Source organism: Falco punctatus, assembly GCF_963210335.1.
Source record: "Falco punctatus genome assembly, chromosome: 3".
NCBI classification, from domain to species: Eukaryota; Metazoa; Chordata; class Aves; order Falconiformes; family Falconidae; genus Falco; species Falco punctatus.
The window spans coordinates 60,027,417-60,055,100 of NC_137582.1; the positions used below are offsets into that span (position 1 = coordinate 60,027,417).

Genomic DNA, 27,684 nt, shown 5'->3' on the forward strand with positions numbered 1-27,684 from the left:
AAAAACATTTCCTTCTTTTTCCCCGGATCCTCTCAACTCTCTTCCATTTATGCACACAGCCCAGAGGTACCCAAAAATACTTCACAGGTAAATTCACAGGATAATGAATACCAGCAACACCAGGAAAAATTGTCAGCCCCTGAAATAATACAAGTTAAACATAGAAATGAAAGGATTTTGTATAAATGCACCTGCAGTCAAGAAGTCAAAAAACAACCTATCAGTAGGAGTTATATTCTCAGGGATTATGTTACCAAGCAACAGAATGAAGCTGAAGGAAGGGATTAAGGTGTTCCCAGGGACTGCAGATGAAAATGTTTTAAGGAACATCAGCAGGCAGGGGTTTCACAGACCTCATATCCCACAGCCTCTGCAACCCAAAATGGATCTGAACCAGAACTACATGTAAGGCAAGCTGATTTTCCAATATCCTTAAAGTACTTATTTACAGATTTTTACTTTTATTAGCACTTCAGGTTTGATCATCACTGAAGGCAGTATCTTACCACTTTTCATATCCATTCTGTGTCTACCAACCAGCCACGTAATAAACTTCAGCTATGTGGCAAGAACTAATGATTTGTACACTTTAATTTGACTGTATAGCTTTCCCAGAACTCATTTCCTTATTAAGCTACAAGGGTAAAAAGGACAAGCCAAAGCAAGTTAGCAACTCCCAAGCAGTCATAGATTAGAAGTGTCATTTTACAGGCATTTCAATCCTGACTGTACAGACCAGCCAAAAAAACTTGTACTGAAGAACTTCTTTGTAGCAGCAATACCAATGTAACAAGTCACTTATGCTTTATTTAGCCTTTCTAACAACCTTGTTTCTCTCAATGCAGATCCAGCAACACCAAGGGCTTCTTGAAACAGATTTATAAGTGAACCCTTCTCCCCATTCATCAGGAAACTGCATATTTTTTTGACCATGAATTCAGCCAGCAGTGGCCATGCAGCAGATGCTAGGCAAATGTCCCCATTTCCAAGGGCATGGTCAGTGTTCTACAACCCACAGATACATGCTCAGACAAGCACAGTTTCCTGGTAGTCTTTTTGGATCAAGTCTCCCAGTTATACTTTTCAATTTTACACATGCAGAGACAACAATAAGGGAAGACACTGCCTTTTCATATCTATGAGTATTTGAGCCCCAGGCTCCAAAAGTGAAAAGTTAAAGGGAAAGATGAGTCCCAACACATATTTTTTTTCTCTAAATTTCAGAAATGTTTAATCTATTAAGAGCAGAGGTACCAACTGCTACTTCAAATCTATACCCCAATTCAAATCCAGTCTACCTGACCTTGAAACACCCTGAAAGGAGGATATGATTTTAGGACTTCAGTATCACTTTCAGTGTCTTACTGCATACCTTACTGAAATCACACTGGCATAACATGAACCTTGGAATGCAGAAGACTGAGAAATGAACAAGCCTGGAGGAATGCAAGGCTCTTGGCAGACTGGTTCCTCCTATTTTCCCAATATCCTACAAATTCAGCTAAATCTTTCCTTCATGATGACTGCAGAAAGGAAATCTAAAAAACAGCTAAATATGTTTTTCAAAATAGCATGACAATTCCTGTAGTGAAAATGTGTATTACAACTAACGTTACTCCACAGTTTAAGTTAAACTGCAAAATCCATTCTGTTCAGTGTTGTCAACAGGTATAAACCTGGTTACCAGAAAAAGTCTCTTTTTCTCAGATTTTGTTTTACTGTCCAAGAAGTTTAAAATTAATCTGTGCAAACTCTCAAAGAGTAGGAGACTACATAAAGGGATATTCTGAGTATCGGCCTGTAATGTTCACAAAAAAGTCTTTTTAAGGGATAAAGATGGCTTCAGGCTCTTAGAGACTGTGAGGCCTGGAATCTGCTTGCAACATTTTGCTCTGAGGAGTCTGTGATGTTAAAAGTGCAAAATAAACTAAATCAAATAGAATTTCTAGTCTCCTGAATTATCTTTCCTTCAAGATTTTGATTCATTATGTGAAGCCATTGTTTTGGAATAGAAGAAAAACTCATTTTACTCAAGAAGTATAGGAATGTACAGATGAGCACTGTGAGTCTTGCATCATCAGTTTTACGAGGTCACAAAAGGCTTTTAAGGGAGCTTGCCACATACAATAAATTAGCATTGATCCAGTGAAGTCAACAAAATAATATCCTTTTACGTCAGCAAAGGATTTGTCCTTACAGAAATCTTTTTGCCAATCGATTTAAAGATAAAAGCCCTGTACAAATCATATTATAATATTCTTTGTCACTTTCTAATAGCAGAAACTACAAATTACTCTTACATCAACCTCTTAGTGGTAACCCAGTACTCACAAAATATTCATGAGCTACAACTTAATTGAAAGTAGGAATGTTTTCTCAACTTGATACTACAGGCCTTCCAAGAACAAGTGGTCCTGCTTTACAATTCCAGAACTTTATGATATAGAAACTTGTGCCTTTCTGCTATGCCTAGTACAAAGCACCTTTAAATAGTGTGAAGCATGGTAATAAAAACTGAAGAAAGTATTCTTCATTTAATGGTGTGGCAGAAATATTTTACAGCTGGTCCGAGCACACTGCTAACATTTATAACACTCAGCATTTAATTTATTTCATTATAATTTCACAAAGTAGCTGTCCAGAGAAGTCAAACTCAAGTAAAAATGCTGGGTTTATCTAAAGCTGCTGCTGTGCATTTTGTTTGTGTAGAATTTCCAGTGTAGGAAGCGCAAGGTCATAAATCAAATCTTGGTATCTTGTACATCAATACTACACCTCATTGCTAAACTACTCTTTCCCCAGTTCTGGATCTTGCCATACATTTAATGGAAAAGGGTGAAAAAGAAAAAAAAAAAAAAAAAAAAAAAAAGAAAGGCTATCATACATCTAGGTCCTGAAAAGACTGAATGGCCCACCAGAATACATGTACCTAGTTACGATCCATGTGAGCTAAAAAACCATTACATATCCACTGGCTACTCTTATGAAATGCTTAGCATTAGCTATAAATAGCATAGACTCTGCAAAGGTGAAAAATCAAAATAGCAGTTTTGATACGGATTTTCTTTTCTTAACAAGATTCCATCAAACTGCTCTTCAGGCCAGCTGTTTTTAGACTAAATAAATCAAGTGCAAGGCAGAATATTAGCTGAAAGAATAGCCTTTGCTCCCTTCAACTCTGAGCCAAGAGATAAATGCAGCCAAATACAGGACACTGGACACATGCTGTGCCCAGAACTTCACCTAGGGTAAACGAGTGGAGTCAGTTCTCACTGGCTAAGGGAACCTTCACCATATTTGCCTTGGAGCCAAGGCTATGTTCCAGCAGTCACCAATGCAACTACAGGACTGTATCTCTACACCGTTTGTAAAAATCCCAAGAAACAATCAATTCCTCTTGCTCCTAGAATCTCTGGTAATTACTCAAAAAGCATAAATGGTGACAAGAAGGTCAGCCTTCACATCACAAAAGGGTATGAAAATACTCCATATTCTGGCAAGGAAAGTTAAATATTTGTTTCAATATGCTACTTGACAGATTTAATGCATTAAGATTGAAATGTTAAAAAAAGTACCAGTGCTAAAGATATACTGAAACCCATATCTTTACAGGTACTGACTTTCAGGAATACTTTTTATTAAAGGTCCTAGAAGATAACTTGAACACATTCTCAAGCAAATACATGAGGTAATTACTAAAATCATTAAGGTCCTTCCTACACTTTCCTTCTGTGTTTTCTTTATTTGTGCTGACTTGCTTAAAGTAAGCACACCAAGTCAGCTCTAATAACTCATTGACTTCACACAATCTCTATTAACCAAATCCTTTCTCACAGAGCAGTAATTTACATTCAGTTTGCATAGCCCTAAATGCCTTCTCTCTCTCAAACTCTCTAAGGAAAACACAGAAGAAAGGCCCCTTGGGGGAAACTTTTCAAATCAAATTAGTGAAACTGAGCATGGTTCAGGAGAGGAAAGATATGTATTTGGTGAAACATCAACAGCGCTAAGGCTGGAGAATAGAAGATATAGAGGGCAAATCAGCTGGTCTGTTTCCAAAGTGAAAACATTCTAGGAGGATGAAAACTAAGGCATTCCCTCCCACTTCATTTTTCCTTCCTGTTTGTCCATTTACAAACCAAACACAAAGCCAGCTCTTCAAACAAGAAAGTTCTACCCAAACCTTCTGTCACTGACAAAAGATACCCTGTGATTACTTTCCTAACAGTTCTGCTTCTAATTAAAGAGCAAACTAGGTACTTGTTTAACCTATGCTTCATTTTAAAACATCAAAGTTAGACCTTCTGTTTTTAAAATCACTTTCAAGCAGGATCTAGAGATCTTGCAAAAGCTTCTTACCAGCTGTACACCTCAAGTATGCATTTCTTAGTTAATAACAAAGCTTCTTCCAGCATTTGGAAGCATCTCCGTGTTAATAATGGATCGTTGAGCTATGATTTTCAAATAGCTTAGACAGGCAAATGCATACACCTGTTCAAAGCAAAACACGAAAAAGCCTAGAAAAAGAGATTTTCTTCAGAAATTACTGTCTTTTCTTGGAGTAGAGTAGGAGACTTCTGATTCTTCCACGTCTAACAAAAAGGCTAATAAATTAGCAAATGCTTTGTACAGTTTAGCAGCCTCCTGTCTAAGAACGATGAATCCTTCCAAGCTTTGCTGTGAAGTGCCAGAGAATCAACTTCTGTCATAGTTCCAGCCTCCCCAGCATCAGAAATCACTGTTTTACAGATATAATCCTTAACTCTTAAGAACAACTGACAGCAAAAGCTCATAGAAGATATAATATAGAACATTTCTTCCCAGTGCTCCTTCCAACAAGATGGTGATCTGAATCAGTCAGAAGAGAAGGACAGAAAGTAGCAAATCAACTTTTTTTTCAGCAATACTCTTGAAAATATTCTTTGTTGCTTGAAAGTAAGTCTTTGATAACCCAGACTTCAAGTAACTTGCATGAAATCAAGAGTGGAAGAAAACAATACCAGAGGACTTCTGGGGAAAAGACAGCAGGGTCAGGCAGAGGAAGGTTACCAGGACAGAAGGAATGCCTATGTAAACACCCTTATCCACAGATATACAGTTCTTACTGTGCCATGAAATACAACAACCTGTGACCTATATGCTTACAAACGTGGTCACTTCCATTCCAGTCTGACAGGAATGAAATCTCCAAGATGCTCTAGAACAATAATTGAAAGACATCTGTTTAAAATCAGTTCATATTATCCTTAGCTATTCATGTTTAAATATGTGCTATTAAATGGCTAACTTCTAAATATCCTACCATCTATAAACATAGAACTGCAATCAATCAATTGTATTGATTTATAGCCTACATACAGTAAATGATGCTTGCCCGAGTGTTACTCACCTGCCTTAAATCCAAGGTGATGGTGACCCAGTGGTATTGTCTCCCATTCTGAATGCTGGGACTTTGCCACCAGTTATTGGTACCATCGATTGCACTGGAAATTGGGTGCTGCTCTGTTTTGAAGCAAAAAATTATATCTCTTGAAAATACATCTCACTGCGTTTTCTCTGACCAGCACATTTATTTCACACTGAGCACTGCTTACTCTCATGCAGAAGCTGTAATCTGCCCCAAGACAAAAAGGCTGTCATTGGACTCTGCTAAAAGGTAGTTTTGCTAGTGTAGCAGAGAGACTAAAAGTAAAAAGTATTTGACCCCAATACACCCTGTATTCACGTGAAAGTGTCAAGAAGAATGACGCAAACCCATGAAACAAACCAACCAACCAAACACACATGAAACTTGCCTTTGGGATTGGCACTGTGGTGGTCGCAGACACGGCACTGGGCGTTGCGCAGGGGCCGCCCCGGGACATGCTCTACCAGTTTGCAGAACATCTCCGGCCCCTTCTCCCCGCAGGTGGCGTTCGTGGAGATGTGAGCATTGCTGGCTAGGTTCAAAATGGCAGGGAACAGGCCTTGAAAGAAATAGCAATTATCAGCCACACTGTAAGGTGAGCAAAATACACAGGTATGAAACAAGTCTCTGAACGTACAGGATCTCATGACAAGCTTCTGGCTTAGAGTCAGAGATACAGAAAAATACAATAAAAACAATTCATTTTGTGAAAAGATTACCATGCCACACGGACACCAGCACATCAACCGTCACAGCCCTGGGGCACTGCAGCCCTGCCTGTCCCTGCCCACTGCAGAGGCTTCCTCCCGCTCTGCCCACAGCACAGGACCCCGTTTCAGCCCCCCAGGGTTCCCTCCACACTGCCCATGGCCCCATTTCAGCCCCCACTGCCCCTGGGCCATCAGCCCCTGCGCCCAAGTGACCCCATAGCAGAGCCTTGCTCCAGCTCCCCACAGCCCTACTCAGCCATGGGGCCTGCAGAGCTGGGCCCACCACAGGTCCACATCCTGGCCTGACCCTGGCCTGTCCCCAGGGAGGTGTTCAGTGCTCAGGGCTGGGGCAGTGGGATGAGCCCCAGATGCCAGACCCTGCCCCGACAGACCCCACAAGGAGCCCCCATGGTACTCAAGGAGCCCCTGGACCTCGTGGCACCCTAACCACAACATCACTGTAACTGCACTCCACCTTTGGATGCTTTACTGTTGAGGAACACAAGAGATGGCAAACTTAACTCTTCCAGTTACTAAACCTTCTCTTCACTTCGTGAAATGATGAAAACCAGGAAGACAAGGGGCCCGCTGCCAGAAGCAAGGAGGAACTGCACGGCACACACTTGGCCCATGTGGAAAATGCCATTTACTGGGAGCTCTCTGGCAGCACTGCTACGTCCTGAACAACATGCTCCGGGCTCACAAGTTTTAAAGACTGTGCTTCAGACATGTGCTCCGGGCTTTCCTGCAGCGTGTGTAAAGTCTAAGGGATATTTTGCCTGTCACTTATTAATCTTTACACAAACCCTTTACCATACTTTCAAAAGGTGTTGCTCCCATGCGCTGGAATAATGAAACAACAGACTACACGTTTCAAGATTACTGCTACTGGACTGGGAATCCTTTTCTAAAAGAAGTTAAGTTTTACTTTGGCTTGAAGGCCACTGATGAAGTTTACAGAATACTGCATGCGACAAAAATTACGCACAGCTTCTCAGAAACGTTATCAGTTCCCAGCCTTCCCTCCTGAGCTAAAAAGCTTTTATTTCTTGCATGATTATGGTGTAACAGAGATACTCCCGTTTCTACTCAGAAGCAACTCTGAAAAAAAGAAACTATTTTTGGAAAAAGAGCCCTGTCTTTAGAAATTAAACACAATGGGCTGAAATCAAAGCTAGAGCTTTGGCATTTTAACAGTGCCACAAGAATTGCTGCTGTTGCAATAGTAAGGTATTAAAAAAATCATGGTTTTCTTCTGTTAAAAGGAATTCTGAAAATAAAAAAAATTCCAGTTGTATTTATGAAAATGTCTTTTTCACTAGCAAAACTATATGAACCCTTTTACTTCATTAATTTAAAACATATATAAAAAATATTGTAATATTAATATTTTACTTAGCGGTCCACCTCAATAAGGCAACACTAAATATTCCTTTAAAGTATCTTTGTCTGCCCAGTAATTGCATCACCCTGGAAAGCCTGGAGAAAAGTTTTAGTGCTATTTAAATCTTGCCTTCAAGTATCAAAAATGGGGCTAAATCTTAACCCTCTGCACTACAGTATGAATAACAAAATGTGTTTTCAATTGTGCTATACTCAAAACTTAACAGCATGGAGATGGAGATCCATCTTTTGTTTTCTTGATTCCTGACTTCATTTAAGTTAAATCCAGACTAGGTCAGACACCTTGTTCTCATTATACCTAAATCTGATGCAGATACGGATGCTGAAGACATCCTATTAACCACTTTGGTGAGGCTCTTCTGCCAGTAACATGCTTTCTGCACAGTCTTCTCTCACCTCATGCAGTATGGGCACAGTATTGCTCCAGACCTAAAGCTAAAGGCAAAGCAGAAATGCCCCCCTCCATTTTCCTATGGGACAATAAAACTCATTGGCGAAAGAGGGCATCCTTTTTTACATTACTATTCAATGCTATAAGATCTTCCTTATTCAGTATTCATTACTGTTCATGTAGGGGTCCACCGGCCAGTCTTCAAGAACTATCTATTACTTTCCAGGTCATTCATTACCTTCATTCATATTACACAGTATCCCTGCCATTGCTTTTCAAGGTCATTTGTTACAGTGACATAATTTGCCTACAGTAACCTTCAGTCAATGGACTTGTGCCAAAGGAATAGCAAGGCTCCAAAGAAAAAGCGTTGATGCTGGCCAAGCTTCATTCCAAAACCCCAAGCTCAAGTCACTGTGGCATTCACCCTGGATTCATCCCTTTTGTCTGCTTGTCACCAAGCATCTCACTGACATCTAATAAATTTGCTGACTGATAGTGAAATGAATAATGGTACAGCAACCTTAGGTCTCATGATGAGTTTTCTGCGTCCCAGAGAGATAAGAAGAAAGAACACTTCAATCCAACTGAGTTGCACTGGAGTTTTTTCCCCAGGATCCAAGTAAAAAGCAAAAGGTTCCTAGGTTTATTCTGCAAGGTACTGGCATCTCTTCAAATCCTAGCTGATTACGTTCACCTCTGTTTCTCTTTAACACAATCAAATTTTAAGGCAATCTGCAAAGATGTGGCCATTGATTTCAGGGTAGACCTGAGATTTGTGTAGGAGCCAATTTATTAACAAAGTTAAGTATCTGCAATAAAATGGAAAAACAAGCAGATTTCAAAGAAATTAGTTGTATCTTTAAAGAACATTGTTCTTCTTCAGTCTTTTCTTAAGAAAAGCTGAGTACTCAGAATCGTGAGTTCAAGAGCTCTTAAATGCTCCTCTGCCAACACCACCTCAAAAAAACAAAACACCGAAAAAGAGGAAAAAAACATCTAAATATCTAGTGAAGTACATTTTTATCTCTCTTTGGAAGATATGATAGGTAGGTATGATAAAAACAAGCAACCACAGAATCAGTCACTTAAATGAGCCGTTTATGGATAAGTGACTGTCATCATATCCTGCTTTAAAATCCAAGCAGCCATAACAGACATAAAACTCTGGCAGAAGATACCATGTTTCATTAAACTGAATTTTTAGCAAATTATATTTGCATTCTTGGAGACATTGATGTAACTTACACAGTTCACTATCTAAAGTCCAGCACAAAAGATTGATTTGGATTCATCATACTTATTCTCCCTAGAAAGGAAGGCAAGTGCTACATACAGAATCCTCGCTGTTTCACTGCTGAGCTGTCAGGCTCCATTATCACATTAGACAATTGTAGCTCTGAACCAGCTGTGAGCGATCTCCATATGGATTTGTACAGAATTCAGTAGTAGACTTCTCATCTTGCTAATCTAGTTTGGCTGACTATATTCAATTTGTTAAACTACCTTGCAGTCAACTCTTCACACTATTTGCTGTTTATCTTTCTACCTTTAAGCCCATCTTTGTTTGGGAATTACTGTTCAGCATTTTGCATGGACCACTATGGTGGTCCTGAAAAAAGCTAGAAGAATTTTTTAATTAAACTCACTTTCCTCTAACTGCTGGCAAGCTCTTTTCATGGCAAGGTAAACTCTTTACTTAATTTTCTCCAGCTCCTCAGATGCCCATTTGCCCCAGAACAGAGATTCACACACCGCCCAATACCAGAAAATTAATAGTGCATAGATGTTAATTTGACCTTAAGAAAAAAAAATAACTGGTTCACGATAGGTAAACACAGGAGTGGAGCACAATGTTTTTTCATCTGATGTTCAAACAAGTTGCACTCATATTTGTAAGGATTCGTTTTAGCCAGATGCATGACTGAAACTCACTACAAGAAAACTGAAAACCTGAGTGGGTGCTGTCAGAATTATGCCATTCAGAGCTTTCCTACAGTGCAAGACAACTCAAGCTCAGGGAAAGCAAAGGGAATCAAATCCCTACTAAGGCAGTCAGCAATGTGGGTGTGTCACATTCACACTCAACAGTGCTCAATTCTTAAAGAAGTGACAACAATGAAGAATTCAAAGGTTAGATGGATTTGTTGTATGTATAGGTCAGCAGACAGACCTTGTGGTGAAGGACATAGCATTAATGTTTCACCAAAAGTCAGGGAAAAGGCTTGTTCATAACAAAGCCTGTTGTAATGTATTTGAATGAAGAACAATTGGTCAGCATGCAGTAGGCCAGGGAAAAGGAAGACAGGCTAAGAGCTTTTTTACACAGATGAGGCAGTCAACTTCTATTTTACGCTTCAATCCACCTATCAACTCTAATCATTCAGAATGAATGGGGATAGTTGGAGCATGCAGCTTATAGGGCCAGATTCAAAGTGCTGACAATTTCTAAAGTCATAATGGATTGTGATACATCATGGCATAAGTAAAAGATGTGGGCAATCAGGAGAGCTATCCCTGTACTGTAAAGTTTATAGCTGATCATATGGCTTGCACTTCTTTGAGAATTACTTTACTGAAACCAGGGTCTAGAGAAGTCCTCACAAGCTCCTTGTTGCAGATATTAAGTACCATCACCTTCCCTGAAGACTCAAATTCTTAATGTGTTTAGAAGTTTTGATTTTATTATAGGTATAGAGTACCAAGCACCCTTCAGGTTTTCACTGAGAAGAATTTCAAGGATCTGGGACATTTCCAGGGTTCTGGCAACTCCAACTGTGACCAATGCACATCGGTTGATACTTTCTGAATACACCTGATTTACTGCATAACAGCAGATCAATGCCATAGCATTTGTACAGCAGAACTGACATATCCTGGACTTGTTGAACATTTTGTCTAGGTCAAATAGGCTGCCCATGTACAGAGGCATCACTGTTCTCCAAAGACACTTACTATCCATGCTCAGACCACAGCACATATGCGTTACTAATGAAAGTATGGGAACCACATGCAGTTGTGTCTCATTTATCAAAGGCTTTTAGGCATATTTATTGCCCTCCTTGTCTTCAAAAAGTATTCTCAGTTTAGGATCCTTGTCTGCATTCTGAACAGCTACATCTGAATGAAACTCCAATTTCACTCCCAATCAATGATTCCATGCCCCCCCCCCCCGCCCCCCCCCCCCCCGGAAATTAATAGTACTTCATCACTGTCCTGTTTCAGGTAGAGGGAAAGTGGATATTTACATTTTGGCAAAATCCACATATTGTCAGGGGTTTTGACCACGTTTAACTGTACAGCTTCTTACAATGTGACAGACAGGGTGAATCTGTACTTCTTCACATTTTACAGATAGCATGTGGAGAAAGGGAGATGGTCTCCAGAATAATAATCTTCCTAGCAGAGGCATAGCTGATTAAATTCATTTCTTTCACACACAGTTGTACAAGCAGAAGGATACACGAGCGTTCTGCTTTATATAGGTTTCATTATGTTGGTAAATATGTTCAATACACAAAGGTAATACTTTTTGGTAACCTGATCAATAGTGAGGATGGCAGAACTTACAGGAAGGTCACATTTAATACAGCTTTCCACTGAATCCAGATCCACTGATCTGTCTAATGCCCCTTGAAAGCTGAATAGATTAGGGAAGTGTTTGTTGGAGTTTAAGAAATCAGAAGACAAAATCTGATGGGAAATGAAGACAAAAGATTATCTGATGCAAGCCAAGAACTGAGACCAGAAGGTGACAATGTTTTCTGGATTGTTCATCAGTGTACACAATGAAGGCTCTAAACCAGATTTTGATGAAGAACTCTAGAGAAGCATTTAGTAAGCAACGGCCCCATTTTTCCATAAGTATTTTGGGATTTTTTGTGTGCTGAGTTTAATAAAGCAGTAATTCGCAAATGAACAAAGATGTGACAAACATAAAGAACTGATGTGTGCAGTAACAATGAGCTTTTTATTGTGTCATTTCTCAGAACACAGAAATACTTGAAGGGGTCTAATCTCATTTGCAAGATACAGTTTTTAAAAATGTTAAGTCAATCAGCGGTTCATAACAAGCAGGCAATGTTGGAGTTTGCCCACAAGCAATAGATTCTCCATTTACTGAAAACATTTACAGAGGACACAGTGACAGTTGTTCAGAATAGTTTGATGCACTTCAGGAAAACACAAAGAGCTAAGGGAAAAATGTAATAAAATGTCAGAGTATTAGAATGTATAAAATATGTAATAGTATTACACTGCAGAAGTTGAGGTCACATTCTTTATAACATTCTCAGACCATTTTCAATAGCACAGATTTTTTAGTTGTTCTGTCTTATTCAAGTTTTAGATTAAATGAGTTTACTAAATAAAAGCCCTGGAACTATTGGGCTTGGGTTCAGATTCCTTGCCTGCTCAATAGATTTACCCTCATTATATTTTACCAGCAAATGTCCCTAGCTTAACCTTTTTCTATACACTTTCATCAGAATCCTATCCTGTAATCACAATGAAAATCCAGGCTGATTTCCCTAAAATAAACACTCTGAAATTCCTGCAGTTAGAAGTTGGTGATTAAGACACTAATTCCCTGTTCCTAGAATCAGCAAGAAACCGGGGTATAACACTCAACCTGCCTTACAAAAACAAACCTTCATTTGTGAAGGCATTGCATAAAAATATGTATTAGCTACAGCATCGCCCCACTTGAAAAACTGAAAGCTTCACTACAACTTATACAAATAGGCTTAGGTAGCAAGCCACTAGTTAGAAGTTATTTTGAGAACTGATCATTTTTCTTTAGCCCTATAGAAAGGAGAATTTCTGGTAGCACAACACAATACAGGAGCTAAGGGGTATGGTTTTATTAGCAGAACCTCTGCAAACTTTCATTTGCAATGTTTAGATTAAACAACTTCAGATTAAAAACCAAAACCTCACTACCATGACAGACTACTGTCTTCTCCTAAAACCTGTTCTCTCCTACTGTGGAGCAAAGCTGACTAACATGTTAATCATAGAAATACTAGCTGAGAAAGATTACATTTAACTCAATCAGTTCTCGATGTAAGAACATACTAAACTTGCCTTTTTCAAAGGCTTCCAATGAGGAATATTCTTCAACATTCTTGACAAGTCTACTCCGGTGCTTTATTATTTTAAAAGTTACAAATTTAGTCCTCTTTACTGCATTCATGATCTTTCATGACCTTGACTGCAGCTTTTGATGACCTGAAAGGCTGTTATCACATACCCTTTTCTCTTTTCCAGAATAAGTAAACAACCCTTTCAATCTTTCACAGTCAATTCCCTAAACCTCTTGCCCTTCTGAATTCTTGGCAGTCTGCATCTCTCCAACTGTGAGGCTCCTCAGACCTCATCAGCACCAACTGGAGTAGAATAATTTCTTAAATTCTCAACAGTTTTGTTAACACACCCGAGAACAAGTTTTGCCTTCTTTTCAAGGCACTACAGGTAAAGCACATTAAAGTAAATCAAAGATTCTTTTCTGCTGTACTGCAGCCTGGTCAGTCATGAAAGAAGTATACTTCACATGAGGCCCTGGGATGAGTTCAGGTTATCTGTAAAACAGGTTACTTTGCAGCTATTTGCTGACTGCTCATACACACTTCCTTTCAGAACAACATACTGATTATTTTACAGCTCTGATTTTGTCAAGCTTTTGCAAATCACTCTTAAACAATCCAACTGGAGCACCAGAAGACAGACAACAGAAAGTCCATTACAGCAGTTAATGTGACCAAAACCATTCTGCTTGTAGCTTGTTTGTGCTCTAACAGCTTGCAGGGTTCAAAGACCAAACCTTGCCAGTTCCTCTGTCCAAATGGCAAAAAGCTTCTCTGACAAACATTTTCTACTGTTACTTATGTGCATTCAGTATTATTAACAAGAGCCTTAATAATGGAGACAGGGTACTGCAGTAACAGTCATTTACCTGCTGCGGTCTGCCTTGGGCTAGATGATGTGCTAGTTAGGCATTCAGTGCTCAGAAATGTATTGGAAAGAAGTGTAACACTGCAAATTAATAAAGTTCTGTCAAATTCAGACCGCAAAGACAGAAGGCAAAAGTTTGCTCACTCAAGAATGAATATGAGTTATAGTATTCTTCCCCCCCAATAGTTTCCTCCATGTAGTTTGTAAAGGTCAAAATAGTAACAGTCTGGCATAACTTGCATCTCAAAAACCAGCATAGAGCCAGGATGATGGCCAGAGTGTAGTAGAGCAGTTGAATAAGGCAATTTATTTTGTTTTAAAAAGAGGGGAGAAAACCTGAACCCTAATAAAATCTTAAATTTCAAAGCATAAGTAGCAGCATGCTAAATATAAAAAGCAACGGAAAATGAAGAGAAGGAAGAAAGCATTACACAAAAATTAATATTCTTTCACAAACTACTGAGGTTTTTTTACACTACAGATGTGTTAATATTCATTGTAAACTGGTATCTAACACTAAACCAGTATCCTTTAGATTATGAAGCTAATTGCTAACTTTACAGTGTCCTACCTTATGAGTCCCGCTCATGCTCAGAGCTTGCAAGCACAGATGTAGATCATAATGTCACAACACATACTCAGATTGGAAACAGAGAGGATAAGGATGCAAAGACATGAGTCAGCCTGCAAATGCTTGACACTGAAGGAGTTTGAACTCATTTTCAGTCCCATCTACCAATTCCTACAAAAAAGCTACCTTGTTTCCCAAAGGAGTGCACAATCCCACTTGATAGCTGTCAGCTGAATGTTCGAGAGAATAGAAAACATGGGTAAATACAATAGGTTTAATAGTTTTCATTACAGTCCTTAATGTGATTTCTAGTATTATGGCTTGGTCCTTCACAAATTTCAGAGATCCAAGACAAAAAAATTAAGTTTGTGTTCTTGGGGATATGAAAAAAAAAAAAAAAGAGACCATCACAGCAGTTTCTAGTATCTTCAATATTGCAGTAACTTGCTGCTTTCTTGCAGTCAGATCAAACTAAGGGGTGGTAGAAAGAAAAGAAGAAAGCTAGCTTTCATACTAGTTTTCAGCATCAGACAGTACAACTTGATACAAAAGCAGGGTAATTTGTGAGTATTCTCTGTATATCATGTATTTTCAAAGTATAATCCATATTTCTGTCATGTCTTGCAAGCATTGATTTTTTTATTAGCATTGGCCTGTTGAAGAATCTAGCCAGAAATTGCCATAGCATTTACACCAAAGCAAAAAGAGGCAAAAGTTGACAGGTGGGCAGACTGCCAAGAAGCAACAAACTTGCCAGACCATGAAATTAGTTCTTTCTTGTTTGCCCAAAACTTTTTCCCATGCTGAAGAGTCTAATTCATAGTGTTTGTTGGTTTAGGGGTTGTTCTTTCTTTTAGTATTACTTTTTTTTCCTGAAGTCACCTTAATCCCAGGAACAATTTTTGCTCAAACCCAAAGTAAATACAAACCACAGCTATAAAATACTTTGGTGTCTTGTCAGTTTTGCTTATATGCAGCCTAAGACACTATTAGCTTAGATTAATACTATAACAGTAGTATTGACATGCTGATCACACTGCCAAAGACTAGGGACCTCAGTCATTTGTCACTCTTGATGTACCCCAATATCAAGACAGAACATTGTTGTTCTTACTGATGTTGGACCTAAAGTAACCTTTCCCCTATCACTACCTTTTACTCTGACTACCTCAATAGGTTAACAGCTCACACTACACTTCTTTTCTATCACCAGTTTTCAGCCTGAGGTAACAGTTTCCTTTGTAAATGAAAATCCTGTCTGGGTTTAATCCTAACTAAATTTGCAAGCACAAATGTGCAGTTTTAGGCTTCACACTGCATCATTTATTATAATAGGAAGTTATGACCCAAGTATCTATTAGCTCTCTCCTGACTAAATCTATATTTATCACTTGCAAAGTTTAAGAGACCTGAGCTTGAGAAGAATTTTAAAGGTTTAGTGGTCCAAGCCACTTCTGTACTGTGCCTCAGTATCGCAAGCAGACAAAATGTTACCATTTCTTTTCCCATGTAAACATAAGGAAGGACCCCTTGAAGAAGCTGGCATCTCTTTGTGACCATAGATGATATCTTACAGCAAGTAGCTGTACTACAAAGGAACTCTAAAATGTATTTTTCATTTAGTTTAAGCTTGTTATTCATAGAACATATATAATAATTTATTTCATTTTCTTAATTTCAAAAAATGCTGGTTTTTTTCACTTTCCCAACATGAATGCACTATCTTAATATTACAATTGCAGCTGCCTTAGAGGAAGTTAAATTTCTATTTAAAGTAAGTGAAATTTTTCCATTAATGAACAAAAGCTATTTCAAGTTGAAGAGGTTTGGGCACCTGAGAACTACCAGCCCTCCTGCTTTACAACAATGTTCTTTTTCCAGACAGAGAAGAAAAATGTTTTCATTCCAGCAGGCACAAAGCCATTATCAAGGCACATGCAGCCCTCTATCAATGCCAGATCTTCCTGGGAGAAGGGAGCACATTTCCTCCAGCGTGAATGGATCTAAAAGGATTTGCAAGTGTGTAACACTGAAGACATGCAAAATTTGATAACACCCTTATCTCTATTGACAAGATTTCGCAACCTTCCATTTAAATGGTTAATTGGGAAATAACCTCTGTAGGGTTCGTTTTGTTTCTTCCAGTTATAACCAGCTGTTCAACATACTATAAAGGTGGCTTTCTGCTCTTTACAAAAAGTAAAATATATTCTACTTTTTTCTAGGCATTTTACTCTAGGCAACAATGTAAAATTGCAAATCACCACGCTCTGTTTACTTACATCTGCTGGTCTCCAGGCTCACAGATTAGCTGATGTAGAGGGCACACATGCAACCATTTTGAAAATATTAATAGCACAATTAATTGCACAACCTCTATATGTTGCGTCAATGTAGCGAACAGAGCACGGGCATCTATGAGAATGCTGTTCAGTTATTCCACCAGCTGAAGTGTGCAACACAGCTAGTATTACTGTCACTCACAGTAACTGTATTCTGGTTACAAACAGCTGCATATTTCTTTTAAAACAGACACGATTTAGCGAAAGCTGTGCCTTTGGCCTGAAAACAAGAATGATGCATTTCAGCCCACAGGGCAATTTAAGAAAATTCTAACAGCCTGAAGATCAGGACTGAGAGTTCAAGTAGTTTAGTTTAAAATTCAGCAATGCTACAGCAACACTAAAAAAAAAAATGCAAGGCACATTTTGGATCCTCCCCTGAAACACCCCAAATGTTTTTGCCGCTTACTGTGGGAAATGCAAGGCACAGCTGCAGACTGGACAGCTTATTTCTTATTGTCCTTAAGAACAGAAAAGATGAGGAGGGCTGCTCAAGTTTTAGAGACTGTAGCATCAGTCAGTACTATATGGTATACAGAAGGGGTTTTCTTCTTTGGGGCAAACATCCTGACCTCTTCCCTGCCACTGCACCACTGAAAAGCCCCTTTTTACCCTCTTTTCCTATCGCTACAGCAGAAGTTTCAGCCAAATCCAAATCCAAACTTGGATTTGTCCATTACCACTATCAGCCATCCAAACTTGGATTTGTCCATTACCACTATCAGCCATGGCAGCACAGCAATAGCAGATCCTTATACCAAGTACCCACAGTAAAACGTTTCTCAGCAGCCCAAGATGCCACTGGAGCTAAACACCAGCATGGCACCCTCTAATCCATGCCAAGATACACATTAAATACAGCTGTCCACCAGCAGTCACGATTTGTACCTGCTGTTTTATTGCTGCCTTCAGACCATGTACTATTACCACTGTGGAAAGATCTATTCTCCTTTGGTCATCACACATTTCATTTTAAGTTCCCTGCCCAACAACATGCACCTTTGTCCTTGCTTGCAACGAGCAGCCTCCTTCACCTCACAGGAAACCTACACTATACTTTGCAAAATCATTTTGTCTATTAAAAAATGTCCCCATTACAATATTATCAAATATGGAAGAAACTAAGTTGTTCCTTGTGTGACCACTCTCAGGTAATGAGGGGCTGTCCATCTGGCTCTAGTATTTGCATTTGCTGCATGCCTTTAGCAGTGATAAACTGGCTCTGGAGGACATTGGCAGACACACTGTAAACCTACTTCAAGGAAGATAAATTAGAATAGGGCTCGAATGGACTTACTCCCATAAGTTTTAGCTTAAAATTCATGTTTACTTCTAAAGACCATTTCAGTAACAAGCTCACATTTTTGCATTAGCGAAAAAAATCCATGGTTTCTAAAATTCTGGCCAGCTTTTAGTGAGATTTATTGTTAATATCAAAAAATAACTCTTAAAAATACCCAATTTTATTCACAAATCATGGAGTTCTAGATACATGCCAGATTTGCTTTCTATTTGTAATGTTTTTCTTAATCCTGTAAATGGGATATATGACCCCATAAAAAAAAATTAGTTTACTTGGGCAATTAAAAAGAGAGTCTTACCAAACGAACACATTAGTTAGCAACTACTGAAGGAATAAATGAACGATTGGCAATATAAATTCACAACAATTCTCCCAGGGACAGTGGAGTTCATTTGCTACTTCATTTTCCCATCAAAAATTTTAACTCTTCAGCATATTTTAAAGGGTGTTTTCTAGTAGAAGTCATTGAGAACACATTTTAGACAGTCTACAAGCTAAAGTAAATAAAAGGAATCCTTGAAATTTCAACATCATATATTTCACAACCTTAATTTGAACCAAGGTTTCCACAAATCCTGACAATTCAAAGAACCCTCACTTCAAACTTATGTTATCTAGCCCTTCTCAGCCAATAAAGTAGAAACAACCTAATCATCAGAAGCATTAGCACACATTTACAAGCCTTTTTTGCCCTCCCCTCTTAAAACAGTGCAAGATATGCACAAAAGGCAGCATTGTAAAGGCAAGTAAAATATATGAATGGTGTGGCAAGGAGAATAGCAAAATACACATTAGCTATTCATGCATTTGAATAAGAAGCATTTGTAAGGGGAAACTAGACAAGAAAAGCCAGTAGACTCTCTTCTTTATTAGTGAAGCACCTTCTGGAGTTCCTTTTCTCAATTCTGCAAAGCAACAGCTAGAAACAGGGAAGGTATAATTCAATTATTAACTGATTTTTCAAGCACAAGCCTGCTGCTGGTGCTAGATTCTCATTGATTCATTCATTGTCTAGATACACCTGGACTGAACTGGAATAATCCTAAGAAACTAGCGAACACTGGCCACACTCCATCCAGCCCGGCCTGAGTAGGGAGCAGCAGCGGCACACCAGGTGCAGCCAGGCCCCCTGGCCTGCCATCCTGCAGGACAGCCAGCATGCCCACCCACCCATCACCTTGTGCCATGGCTGCACAGCTCTGTCTGCTGGCATCCGGGTAAACAAAATGAAAGACAACTCAACCCTGCTCCAGTCCTCCCTGGAAGAGAAGCATTCAGCCACAGTCAAACTGCACTGGAAGTGCCAGTCACTACTGGGATTTTTTTTTCCCTCCTTCCCACAAAAAGGATTTCTTTACACACTTCTCTAACCTGACAAGTTTTGTGGCAGAAGGCAAAATGCCCGTTGGGCTTTCAGAAAACTGAACAAAAAATATCAATACAAGAGAGCATCAGTGCTAGCTCTAGCTTGCACTTATGCTCAATGGTTGAATTCCAAGGTTTATTATAATCATTATGACTTGTGCCACTGATTTATAAAGAGCTAGGATTTTGCTATTAAACTTCTTGCTTCATCAGGTCCAGAAAAAGAAAATCAAATAATCAAACCCAGTCTATAGATGTTGTTTTGAATTAGCAATCCAGGTTCTGCACTGTCCTCTCAGTTTTTCAACAAATAAAAGCTTATACAAATATGATAGAGCAGGCAGTGAACACAGACCTATCTTCAAGGTCATTTTGGAGCAAAACTCCAGTAAAAATGCAGGCAGAGCCAAGAGAAAAGAAAAATAAAGTTTCCACTTCAGGAAGACCATTTTTTAAATAGCTTTTTAACCTTTATTCTCATGCGGGAATCGAGACAGTGGCTGAATCTCACAGTACAATAAATGAGCTCACAGAAAGGAATTACATTGTGCTTGCAAAACAACTTTCAAATCTGAAACTTTAATGTAAAAGAATTGGTTAGGGAATATCTGACAGAGTGGTTACTGTATTAAATGGAAGTTTTAAAAAAATCATCAAAAGCTAACCAGTTAAAGATGATACAACAGAAGGAATTGCTAAAGGCTGAAAACTGCTCTGCCTACACAAAGCAGCAATGGGATCTTCATGGCCTTGCCTGGCAGCAAAAGCCCGAAGAGGACAAGGCAGACCAACTCACATTAGTCGCTGCTTTACACAGCCTGCAAGGTTGGCCCGGGCGTGGGAAGGGCAGTGGGTGAGTGCCTGCCATGCAGCCCCCTCCCTTCCCACAGCCCTGTGAGATCACACGGCCATTTACAGCAGCAGCGATTTGCCAGGGGGCACTTAAAAGTCAGGTTTCCAGGTAAAACCAAAGCATCCTTTCAGTCTGTTTCACTCTGCCGGGAACGCAAGGAAAAACTTGAGAATCATAACTGCTGTTTCACAGGAGGGGAAGCCTAAATTATGTGCATCTACATATCTTTGTAATAAGGATATTGAAGGCTTATTTTTTGGTAGTATTTTTAGTCTTACACTTCTATGCTTTCTAAATGTTAGAGCGTTATTTATATCTACTGTAACTACAAAATAATTCTTCTAGTTTTACTTTAAAGTTGTGATGTATACAGCTTTTAATACGCAAAAATGTGTATAAAATAATTACATCTCAGGGTGAAAGTTCCCCCCCCTAAAAAACACAGAACGATCAAGAAATCATTAAATCACAGAAGTAAAAAAGAACTAACACAGATATACCTACCCTTTTTTTTTTTTTTTTAACTCTGACCCACAAGTAAATGAAGCACTAACCCCAAACTTCAAAGCCAGAGAGCTGCACCCATATCCTTGTGCCCAGAGGCACTGTACAGGGCCTCTGAGTTATCACTTAAGTACCTAAAAACATATATAAATGTGAAGTTTGATGTTAGTTGTCACAAACCTTAGCTGCACAAATCACAATTCCTGCAAGCTGACCTAACTGATCTCATCTTGCAAAACTTCAACACACTATTCCTCTGGTCAGGAAGGGATGCCTGGAGGACATAAATAGCCACAGAAGGCAGCAAACCCCACCTGAAGATCCTCTCTGCAACAGCTGTAAATACAAACAACTGATCAACACACACTGATAGTCCTGAATACCCAGAGATGCATTTTCTAAGCCCTCAGGGAATGGAGAAAATATTTATGACAGACAAATGTTTTTTTTATCTTAATCTTCAGTCTACTCTGAAAGCTTTCAAGGCATTTTTCTGTCACATACCTTTGTACTCTGAGAAAAGAGGAAAGTCTGTGGCTTGTTGGTGCTGACTTTCTTTTAAAGTAAGTGAGGGATAAAACACAAAGCAGATTTTAGCTTTCAGACTTTCTAATCAAGGTCAGCACAATGTTTTCCCCACAGAATGTCCAAGGTGTTTTTTTCAGATCACCAGAAACACAGAGATGGCTCATGGTTCTTTCTTCCTCTCCCATCCTCAAGTCAGACCTCAACTGGCAAAATCTGCACCTAGCTAACATCCTTTATCTTTTATGTTATTTTTACGCTACAAATTCTTTTCAATACCATCAAGCCTCATTTCTATTTGACAAAAGTTTTAAAATAGATTTGTGTTGAATATTATATATTTAGGGAAGCTTATAGTTTTAATGCAGTGGTACCCACACAGTCAGCGTTCCTGGGGGCACACAATGTGGCCTCTGTTTGAGGTGACTTCATAAGACAGGTCATCTAAATTGACTTCTGTAGAGTACTATACAGAACAAAGTCCACAACATTAAGGCCTCAGCAGCAAAACAATGCCAGAGAAAACAAGAGCCCAGATCTCCAGAATTACATCTGCTCTTCTACAGAGTTTTGCTGGGGTGTGCCAAGTCCTGTAGCCAAACAGACAGGCAGCTGCTGCAGCTCACATATACATACATATACATATGGTAAGCCACATAGATCAAAGACAGAAATGCACAAATGCAATCACCACCACTGGTCCCATCCTGTTCCCTGCTCCAGCTGATCAGGATAAAAGACCTTAAGTAGAAAGCATACATTCATATATAGACATAATATAGACTCCATCAGACTGCCCACCCATCCACGCCCGCCCTGGATCCCAAGTCTCCCCTGTTGCCAGCACCTGGGCATGTAAGCCCCTGAGGCCCCCAGCCACACTCCAGCCACTGATCCACAGACTGCCTTGCACGCACACTGCCACCTCCATCACACCCACTATGGATCTCTCCAGTTACTGGCCAAGATGCCCAATCCTACCTCATAACTGCCCCTGGACCTTCTCATCACCACTCGCCTGACACAGACACACACATGCAGATGGGTCTCTTGACTGGCCCCAAGACCCCATGGTCTACTTTGTAGTTGCCTTAGATCCCCTGGTCCCTCTAGTAGCCAACTTGCAAACCCTCTGGTATCTCCAGTATCCACCCAAAAATTATGGCAAATTTGACACCTGGCTCCCAAGCCACTCATCCTGCTGGCTGGCTGGCTGTTTGCTGGTGATCCCACACTGACACACAGACCCACAAAACATACACAGACGACACTTTCCAGCCACAGGCACCCAAGACACACAAGCCCCTGTGACTCACGGTCTCCTCTCAACTAAGTGGCTCTTATTTCTCTACGTGCACAGTACAGAGACCCCCTCACCTAGGGGGGCATTTAGAAACAGAGGTTTGTAAAAAGACAAGACATAAGGTACATTGGTACAGGACATGTACTGATGAGGTACAGGGAGCAGAGAGACAAGCATATTGACCTGCAACCTGGTTACAGCCAATTGGTCTCCTTTAACATCTTACCCCTCTGCTGCCCATACTTGTTCTTTCCTAGACCCTTGATTGCCCTCTCTCCTGTCTCCATCTTTGGCCCCTCCTCTATCCATCCCAAAGTCTTACACAATCCCAAAATGTTCTTCGCCTATATCCCATAATGAGTCTTAAGCCCCTGTAGACAGCCACCACCATCCCCCATACACCATAAGCTCTGGGAAGCTGCTCCCATAATTCAGTGATGGCTGTCATGCAACATTGCTGGCAAGGGCTCGTTTCTCTGGCTTCATTATTGGGGGTGCCCCATGTTGTTGCTCTTGCTCCTTGCTGTGTGTGGACCTGAGACTGATCACACAATTTAACAAGTTAAATAGTGCATGGTCAGTTACTAAGTATCTTGTGGCCCTGCTACTTAACCTGCCTGAAGACACAAGGGGTGTAGTGTGTAGGTTCACTGTAACTGAAGCTTCCAACCCAGGTAAAAAGTGAGAACTTAAGCCAAGTATGCCATTATGCCAAATTTTGCCAAAAAATGAACTTTTCACCTTACCACAACATTAAGTGGTTCTGCCTCAGGTGCCTATCATATTTTTAGTTCCATCTCCTGCCTCACACTGCAAGTTGCAAACAGCACCAAGTTTTCCACAAGTCTCAAGGGACTTTATGTTTCTTTTAGCATTCTCTTATCAGGAAACAATATTTGCACCAGTGGAAGCATAACAGAAATGTTAAAAGGAAAATATTTCCAAATAAAACAAACTTTGCAGGAGATAGAAACCTTCCTATTTCCCATATCACTTAATTCTTTGTTGCAGATATTGTGAAAAATCTGGTATTTAGACTGCTGGAAACAAGCTCTACTCAAGCCATTAGCATATACGAAACTACAATCCAATATGGCAAAATACCTATGACCTAATTTTTTCATCTCGTACAGAAAGCATTTTGGAATGTAACATCCAGCTCATCTTGAAAGTGTAAGACTTTCTTCAAAGTTTTATGATCATCCAAGTACCTTCTGGAAGTCTGGCACTCAGTTTCAAAAGTGTCAGAGGAAACTATGTAAACACACAGAACACCTTCCATGCGTAAGGCTGTAGTGTAAGGTCCACCTATCTAGGTTTGTAGACTAAAAGCCAGATCTAAAAAAAAACCTAAAAGACCGTAAAAGTAAAAAACCAGCAGACACAGATACAATAAAGTTTCTCCTGAATTCAGACACCTGATTGCTGCTTGCAACAAACAAATAAAAGAGTAAGGCCTGTAACTGGATTTGCTTCCATCTTGGGAAGGACCAACTACAGCATCAGCTTTTTTCTTGTCCATTCTCCTTCTGCACCCTTAAAACTTGCACTCTTGGCTGCACAGTAGCTCAGTTTCAAACAGAGGTTTGGAGAGATTTCATATACACCTCCCCCTCCCCTGCATTACCTGTCACAGCAACTTGGTGACACAGCAACCTATTCAGAAATTGGAGATGTGGGTTCAAACCACCTCAAACTAAGGAGATTTAGGTTAATCTCCCACTTCCTGGGCAAGTATTTTAACCATCTGATTTATAAGCAAACCATAACCCTTACGTTTCAGCAAAAAGTGCTGTTGCTGACCATAATGTCATAATTTGTGTATTAGTCATAGCCTAAGCATACTTACTAAACCAGATTCTTGAAGCAAGGTAGGTTTGAAACCCAAACGATAAGCGTGAGAAATACTTGTGTACAGCTCTGCCCAGATGGAGCACCCCAGGGGCCATTCAACCTCCTGCGCATCAGCACTTAAAAGACTATTGACTCCAAAACACCAGGCAGGGAAGTAGCTCACAAAAACAAGCTGAGGCCAGATGCAGCTGGGGAAACATTTAATCTACAACTACAGCCTTGAAAGTTACCATTACCACACATGCATAATAGCAGGATGTTTTTTTTAATTACAGAAAAATCACCTGACAGTGTCAGAATCAAATTTATGAAATATTGGCAATAGTGTGCAAAACCATTAACTGATTTCCCTTTCTGCTTTGTAGACCTGTATCACTGTTACCTCTGGTATAATTAAGAATGCATTCTAACAGAGTAAAGCTGCTCAATAAGCCTCTGAAATAGCTATTTGCTTCTGAAGCTGTAAAATAACTCATCTGGATCCAGACTCTAATGATACATGCTTCATGAAGAGTTACTCCACTAGTAGACACAAAAGACTCCATGCAAACCCAACTTTTCAATATGATGAGGACACTTTAACAAAACACCTGCGACTAAAAATACCAACTACATTTTATAGGTATGTAGATACTAATCTTTAGGCTGAAAGAACCAATCATTAACCTTCAAAGCTGTTCAGTGCAGTGACTTTACTATTCTGTGTTTCTTTCTTAGATCGGACTTCAGCACTTTCTGACAGACCCTTGCAATTGTCTCACACTCCATTCTCCTCATCTGCTGACAAGACAAAAGCAGGGACAAACAGAAAAAACAAGACATGCTGACAGCTCTACCGAGGCACTTGCCACGGGAATGCCAATATACCTTTCCCCCAGACTTCTAGAATGCTCTTGCAACAGCTTTGGGAAAATCTTTCCAGCCTCACCAGAAATTGTATTTTTCCGTCATCACGATGCTACAAGTTTGAGCTTCAGTTGTTTACTTTCTGCAAAAGCAACTCGGCTATTCTAATCTGCATCACATTCTTCACATTGTTTTAGGATCAGTTATCTTGAATTCTGTTTTTTGTAAGACGGTTTGTTATCCACCAGCAGGATTTGATACACACACTCCCTCAGATGAGCTGTGTCCTCATGCAGGGGAAAAAAAAAACCAACAACTTAATCTAATAGGAAGAATGGTCTGATCTGATCTTTCAACTAGAAAAAAACAATTATTAATTTAAATAGCCCTAGGAGAGGTGGCTTAGGAGAAATGAAATACACTGTTATCTTCAACCACAGATACAAAAATATGCATTTTATCAAGATGTTTCTAACAATGTGAACTACTATATAAAAGCTGGACTGTTGGCACTAAACTATCTGCAAAAGCTGCATCAGATTACTGTGTGATCATTGCAATTTGTATAAAAAAAGAATGTACTTACCACCTATATTTGATCAGCTTTAGGAAAATTCCTACATTTTTAAACTGTGTGCTAGGATACATGTTCAAATAGGAGTGAATTAAGTTTGTGTGGTGGGCATAAGATGGTACCTCACAAAAAAAGTTGTGAAAAGTTTTGCATCATTTTGTCTGGCTTTTCATTTGTTTAGAAGACTGAGTTTTCATAACCAAGGTGAAGTGTGTTTATTTACAAGCTGAAACATATGGACGCTGAAGTTTACTTGGGCTTGATTTTGTCCTCCTTACCCGGAGGATGAATCTTCGTACACATAATGATATTAATAAACACACTTTTTTGCTGCAGTGTGTAAACATCCAGATGCTAACCTCCCACACTACACATCCATCTTGAACACCGCATTTCACCATAAAGAAAACCAAGTCGTGCATCTGTACAACATATGCCTTCCAACCATTTTCCATCCTCGTTTTTTATTTTAAGAGAGACCTAACACGGCTGGGGACTAATGTGCAAGGGGGTAGGGAAAATCTGCTGTTGACTCCACCAGAAGCAGAATCAAGCCGAAGGTGACAGCATCTGGTGTCCACCAGTGCTGCCCCCATAACGCAGCACGCCGCAGAGTCCACCACCGTTGACGCTGGGGCAGAGAGCGAACTGCTCTTGCTCACCAGCTTCAGTCATCCTGGGAAGGCACAAGTTACTGCACTTCGAACAAAGAGGATGCATGTGATTAAGTTACTCGCAAAGCAAGAACTCGCCGCGGAGCGTTCTGGCATCTTGGCTGCAACGCACCGGCCAGCCCCACGGGGAAGGGGGAAATGGGGGGGAAGGAAGAAAGAATAAAGAAGAAAACTTTCGTAAATATCTCCTCATGCTGCCTCTGTCTCATGCCTGGGGAAGCGGTTTTGAGCCCCTCTCACTCCTTGCAGCAGAGCTTAATTTGGCTGCCCGCTCCTCTCCCTTCCCGGTCCCCCGCCGGGGCACGGGCTGCGCTGGGGGCTCCGCCGCAACGGAGCGGACGGCGGTGGGGGCCAGGGCCGCTCGCCAGCCCTCCCCCTGCCCCAGGGAGCGGGGCAGCGGCCGTGTCGCCGGGGCCACCCCCTCCCCCGGGTTTCTGCCGCTCCATAGCGTCTCTCGGCTCCCACAAAGGGAGTGGGCGGCCCCGGAGGCGGCCGGGCGGAGTGGCCCCCGCCGCCGAGAGAGAAGAAAGGGCTCCAGGAAAGGGGGGGAGGGCGGCTGCAAAGCGCGGAGATGGGGGGAGAGGAGGAAAAAGACCCGGGGGGTCCGGCAGGGAATAGCGTGGCAGCGAGGCGGGCAGCACTGCCTGACCCCAGCCCGCCCGCCCCCGCGGGGCTCCCCTTGCAGGGCTGCACGGCCCCCCGCACCGGCTGCGCCCGGCGGGGGCTCGGAGCACGCAGCCAGGGCTCCCCTAGCCCCGCGGGGGCGAAAGCCTGCCCCGGGACGCAGCGGGAGGGGGGGGGGGGGGGGGGGGGGGTGTCCTGCAGACAAACTACCGGCACTACGTTGCACTGTAAGTAAGCAGTGCGCGCCCCCGCACCCCGAGAGCCGCGCACCCCCACGGCCGCCCCCCGTTGCGCTCACCTCGGGGCTGGCCCTGCCCCGGCACCCAGAGCAGCGAAACCGCCACCAGCAGCGCCGGCAGCAACCGCCACCCGCCGCTGCCCATCGCGCCGCCACCGCTGCCGAAAGAGACGCAGCCAGCCCTCCCGAACCCGCCCGCCTTATATGCTCCCCCGGCCCGGCCCGCCCCGCGCCGGGCCCGCCC

General features: G+C 40.9%; 1 protein-coding gene across 5 annotated transcripts in view; it reads right to left on the reverse strand.

Annotated features, from left to right (window-relative positions):
- Positions 1 to 27,684, reverse strand: part of LAMA1 (laminin subunit alpha 1) — a 108,465-nt gene extending 80,781 nt beyond the window's left edge. For 3 of the 5 annotated variants that reach the window (XM_080378952.1, XM_080378951.1, XM_080378955.1), the window contains exons 1-2: positions 5,796 to 10,859; positions 5,390 to 5,502 (exon numbers count right to left, since the gene is read on the reverse strand). In XM_080378952.1, coding sequence (XP_080235078.1) covers positions 5,390 to 5,502; positions 5,796 to 6,150 — 468 coding nt within the window. In that variant the 5' untranslated portion in view covers positions 6,151 to 10,859. Of the gene's footprint in view, positions 1 to 5,389; positions 5,503 to 5,795; positions 10,860 to 27,500 lie in introns of those variants that run through there. The other 2 variants (XM_080378954.1, XM_080378953.1) reach the window with 1 other exon arrangement.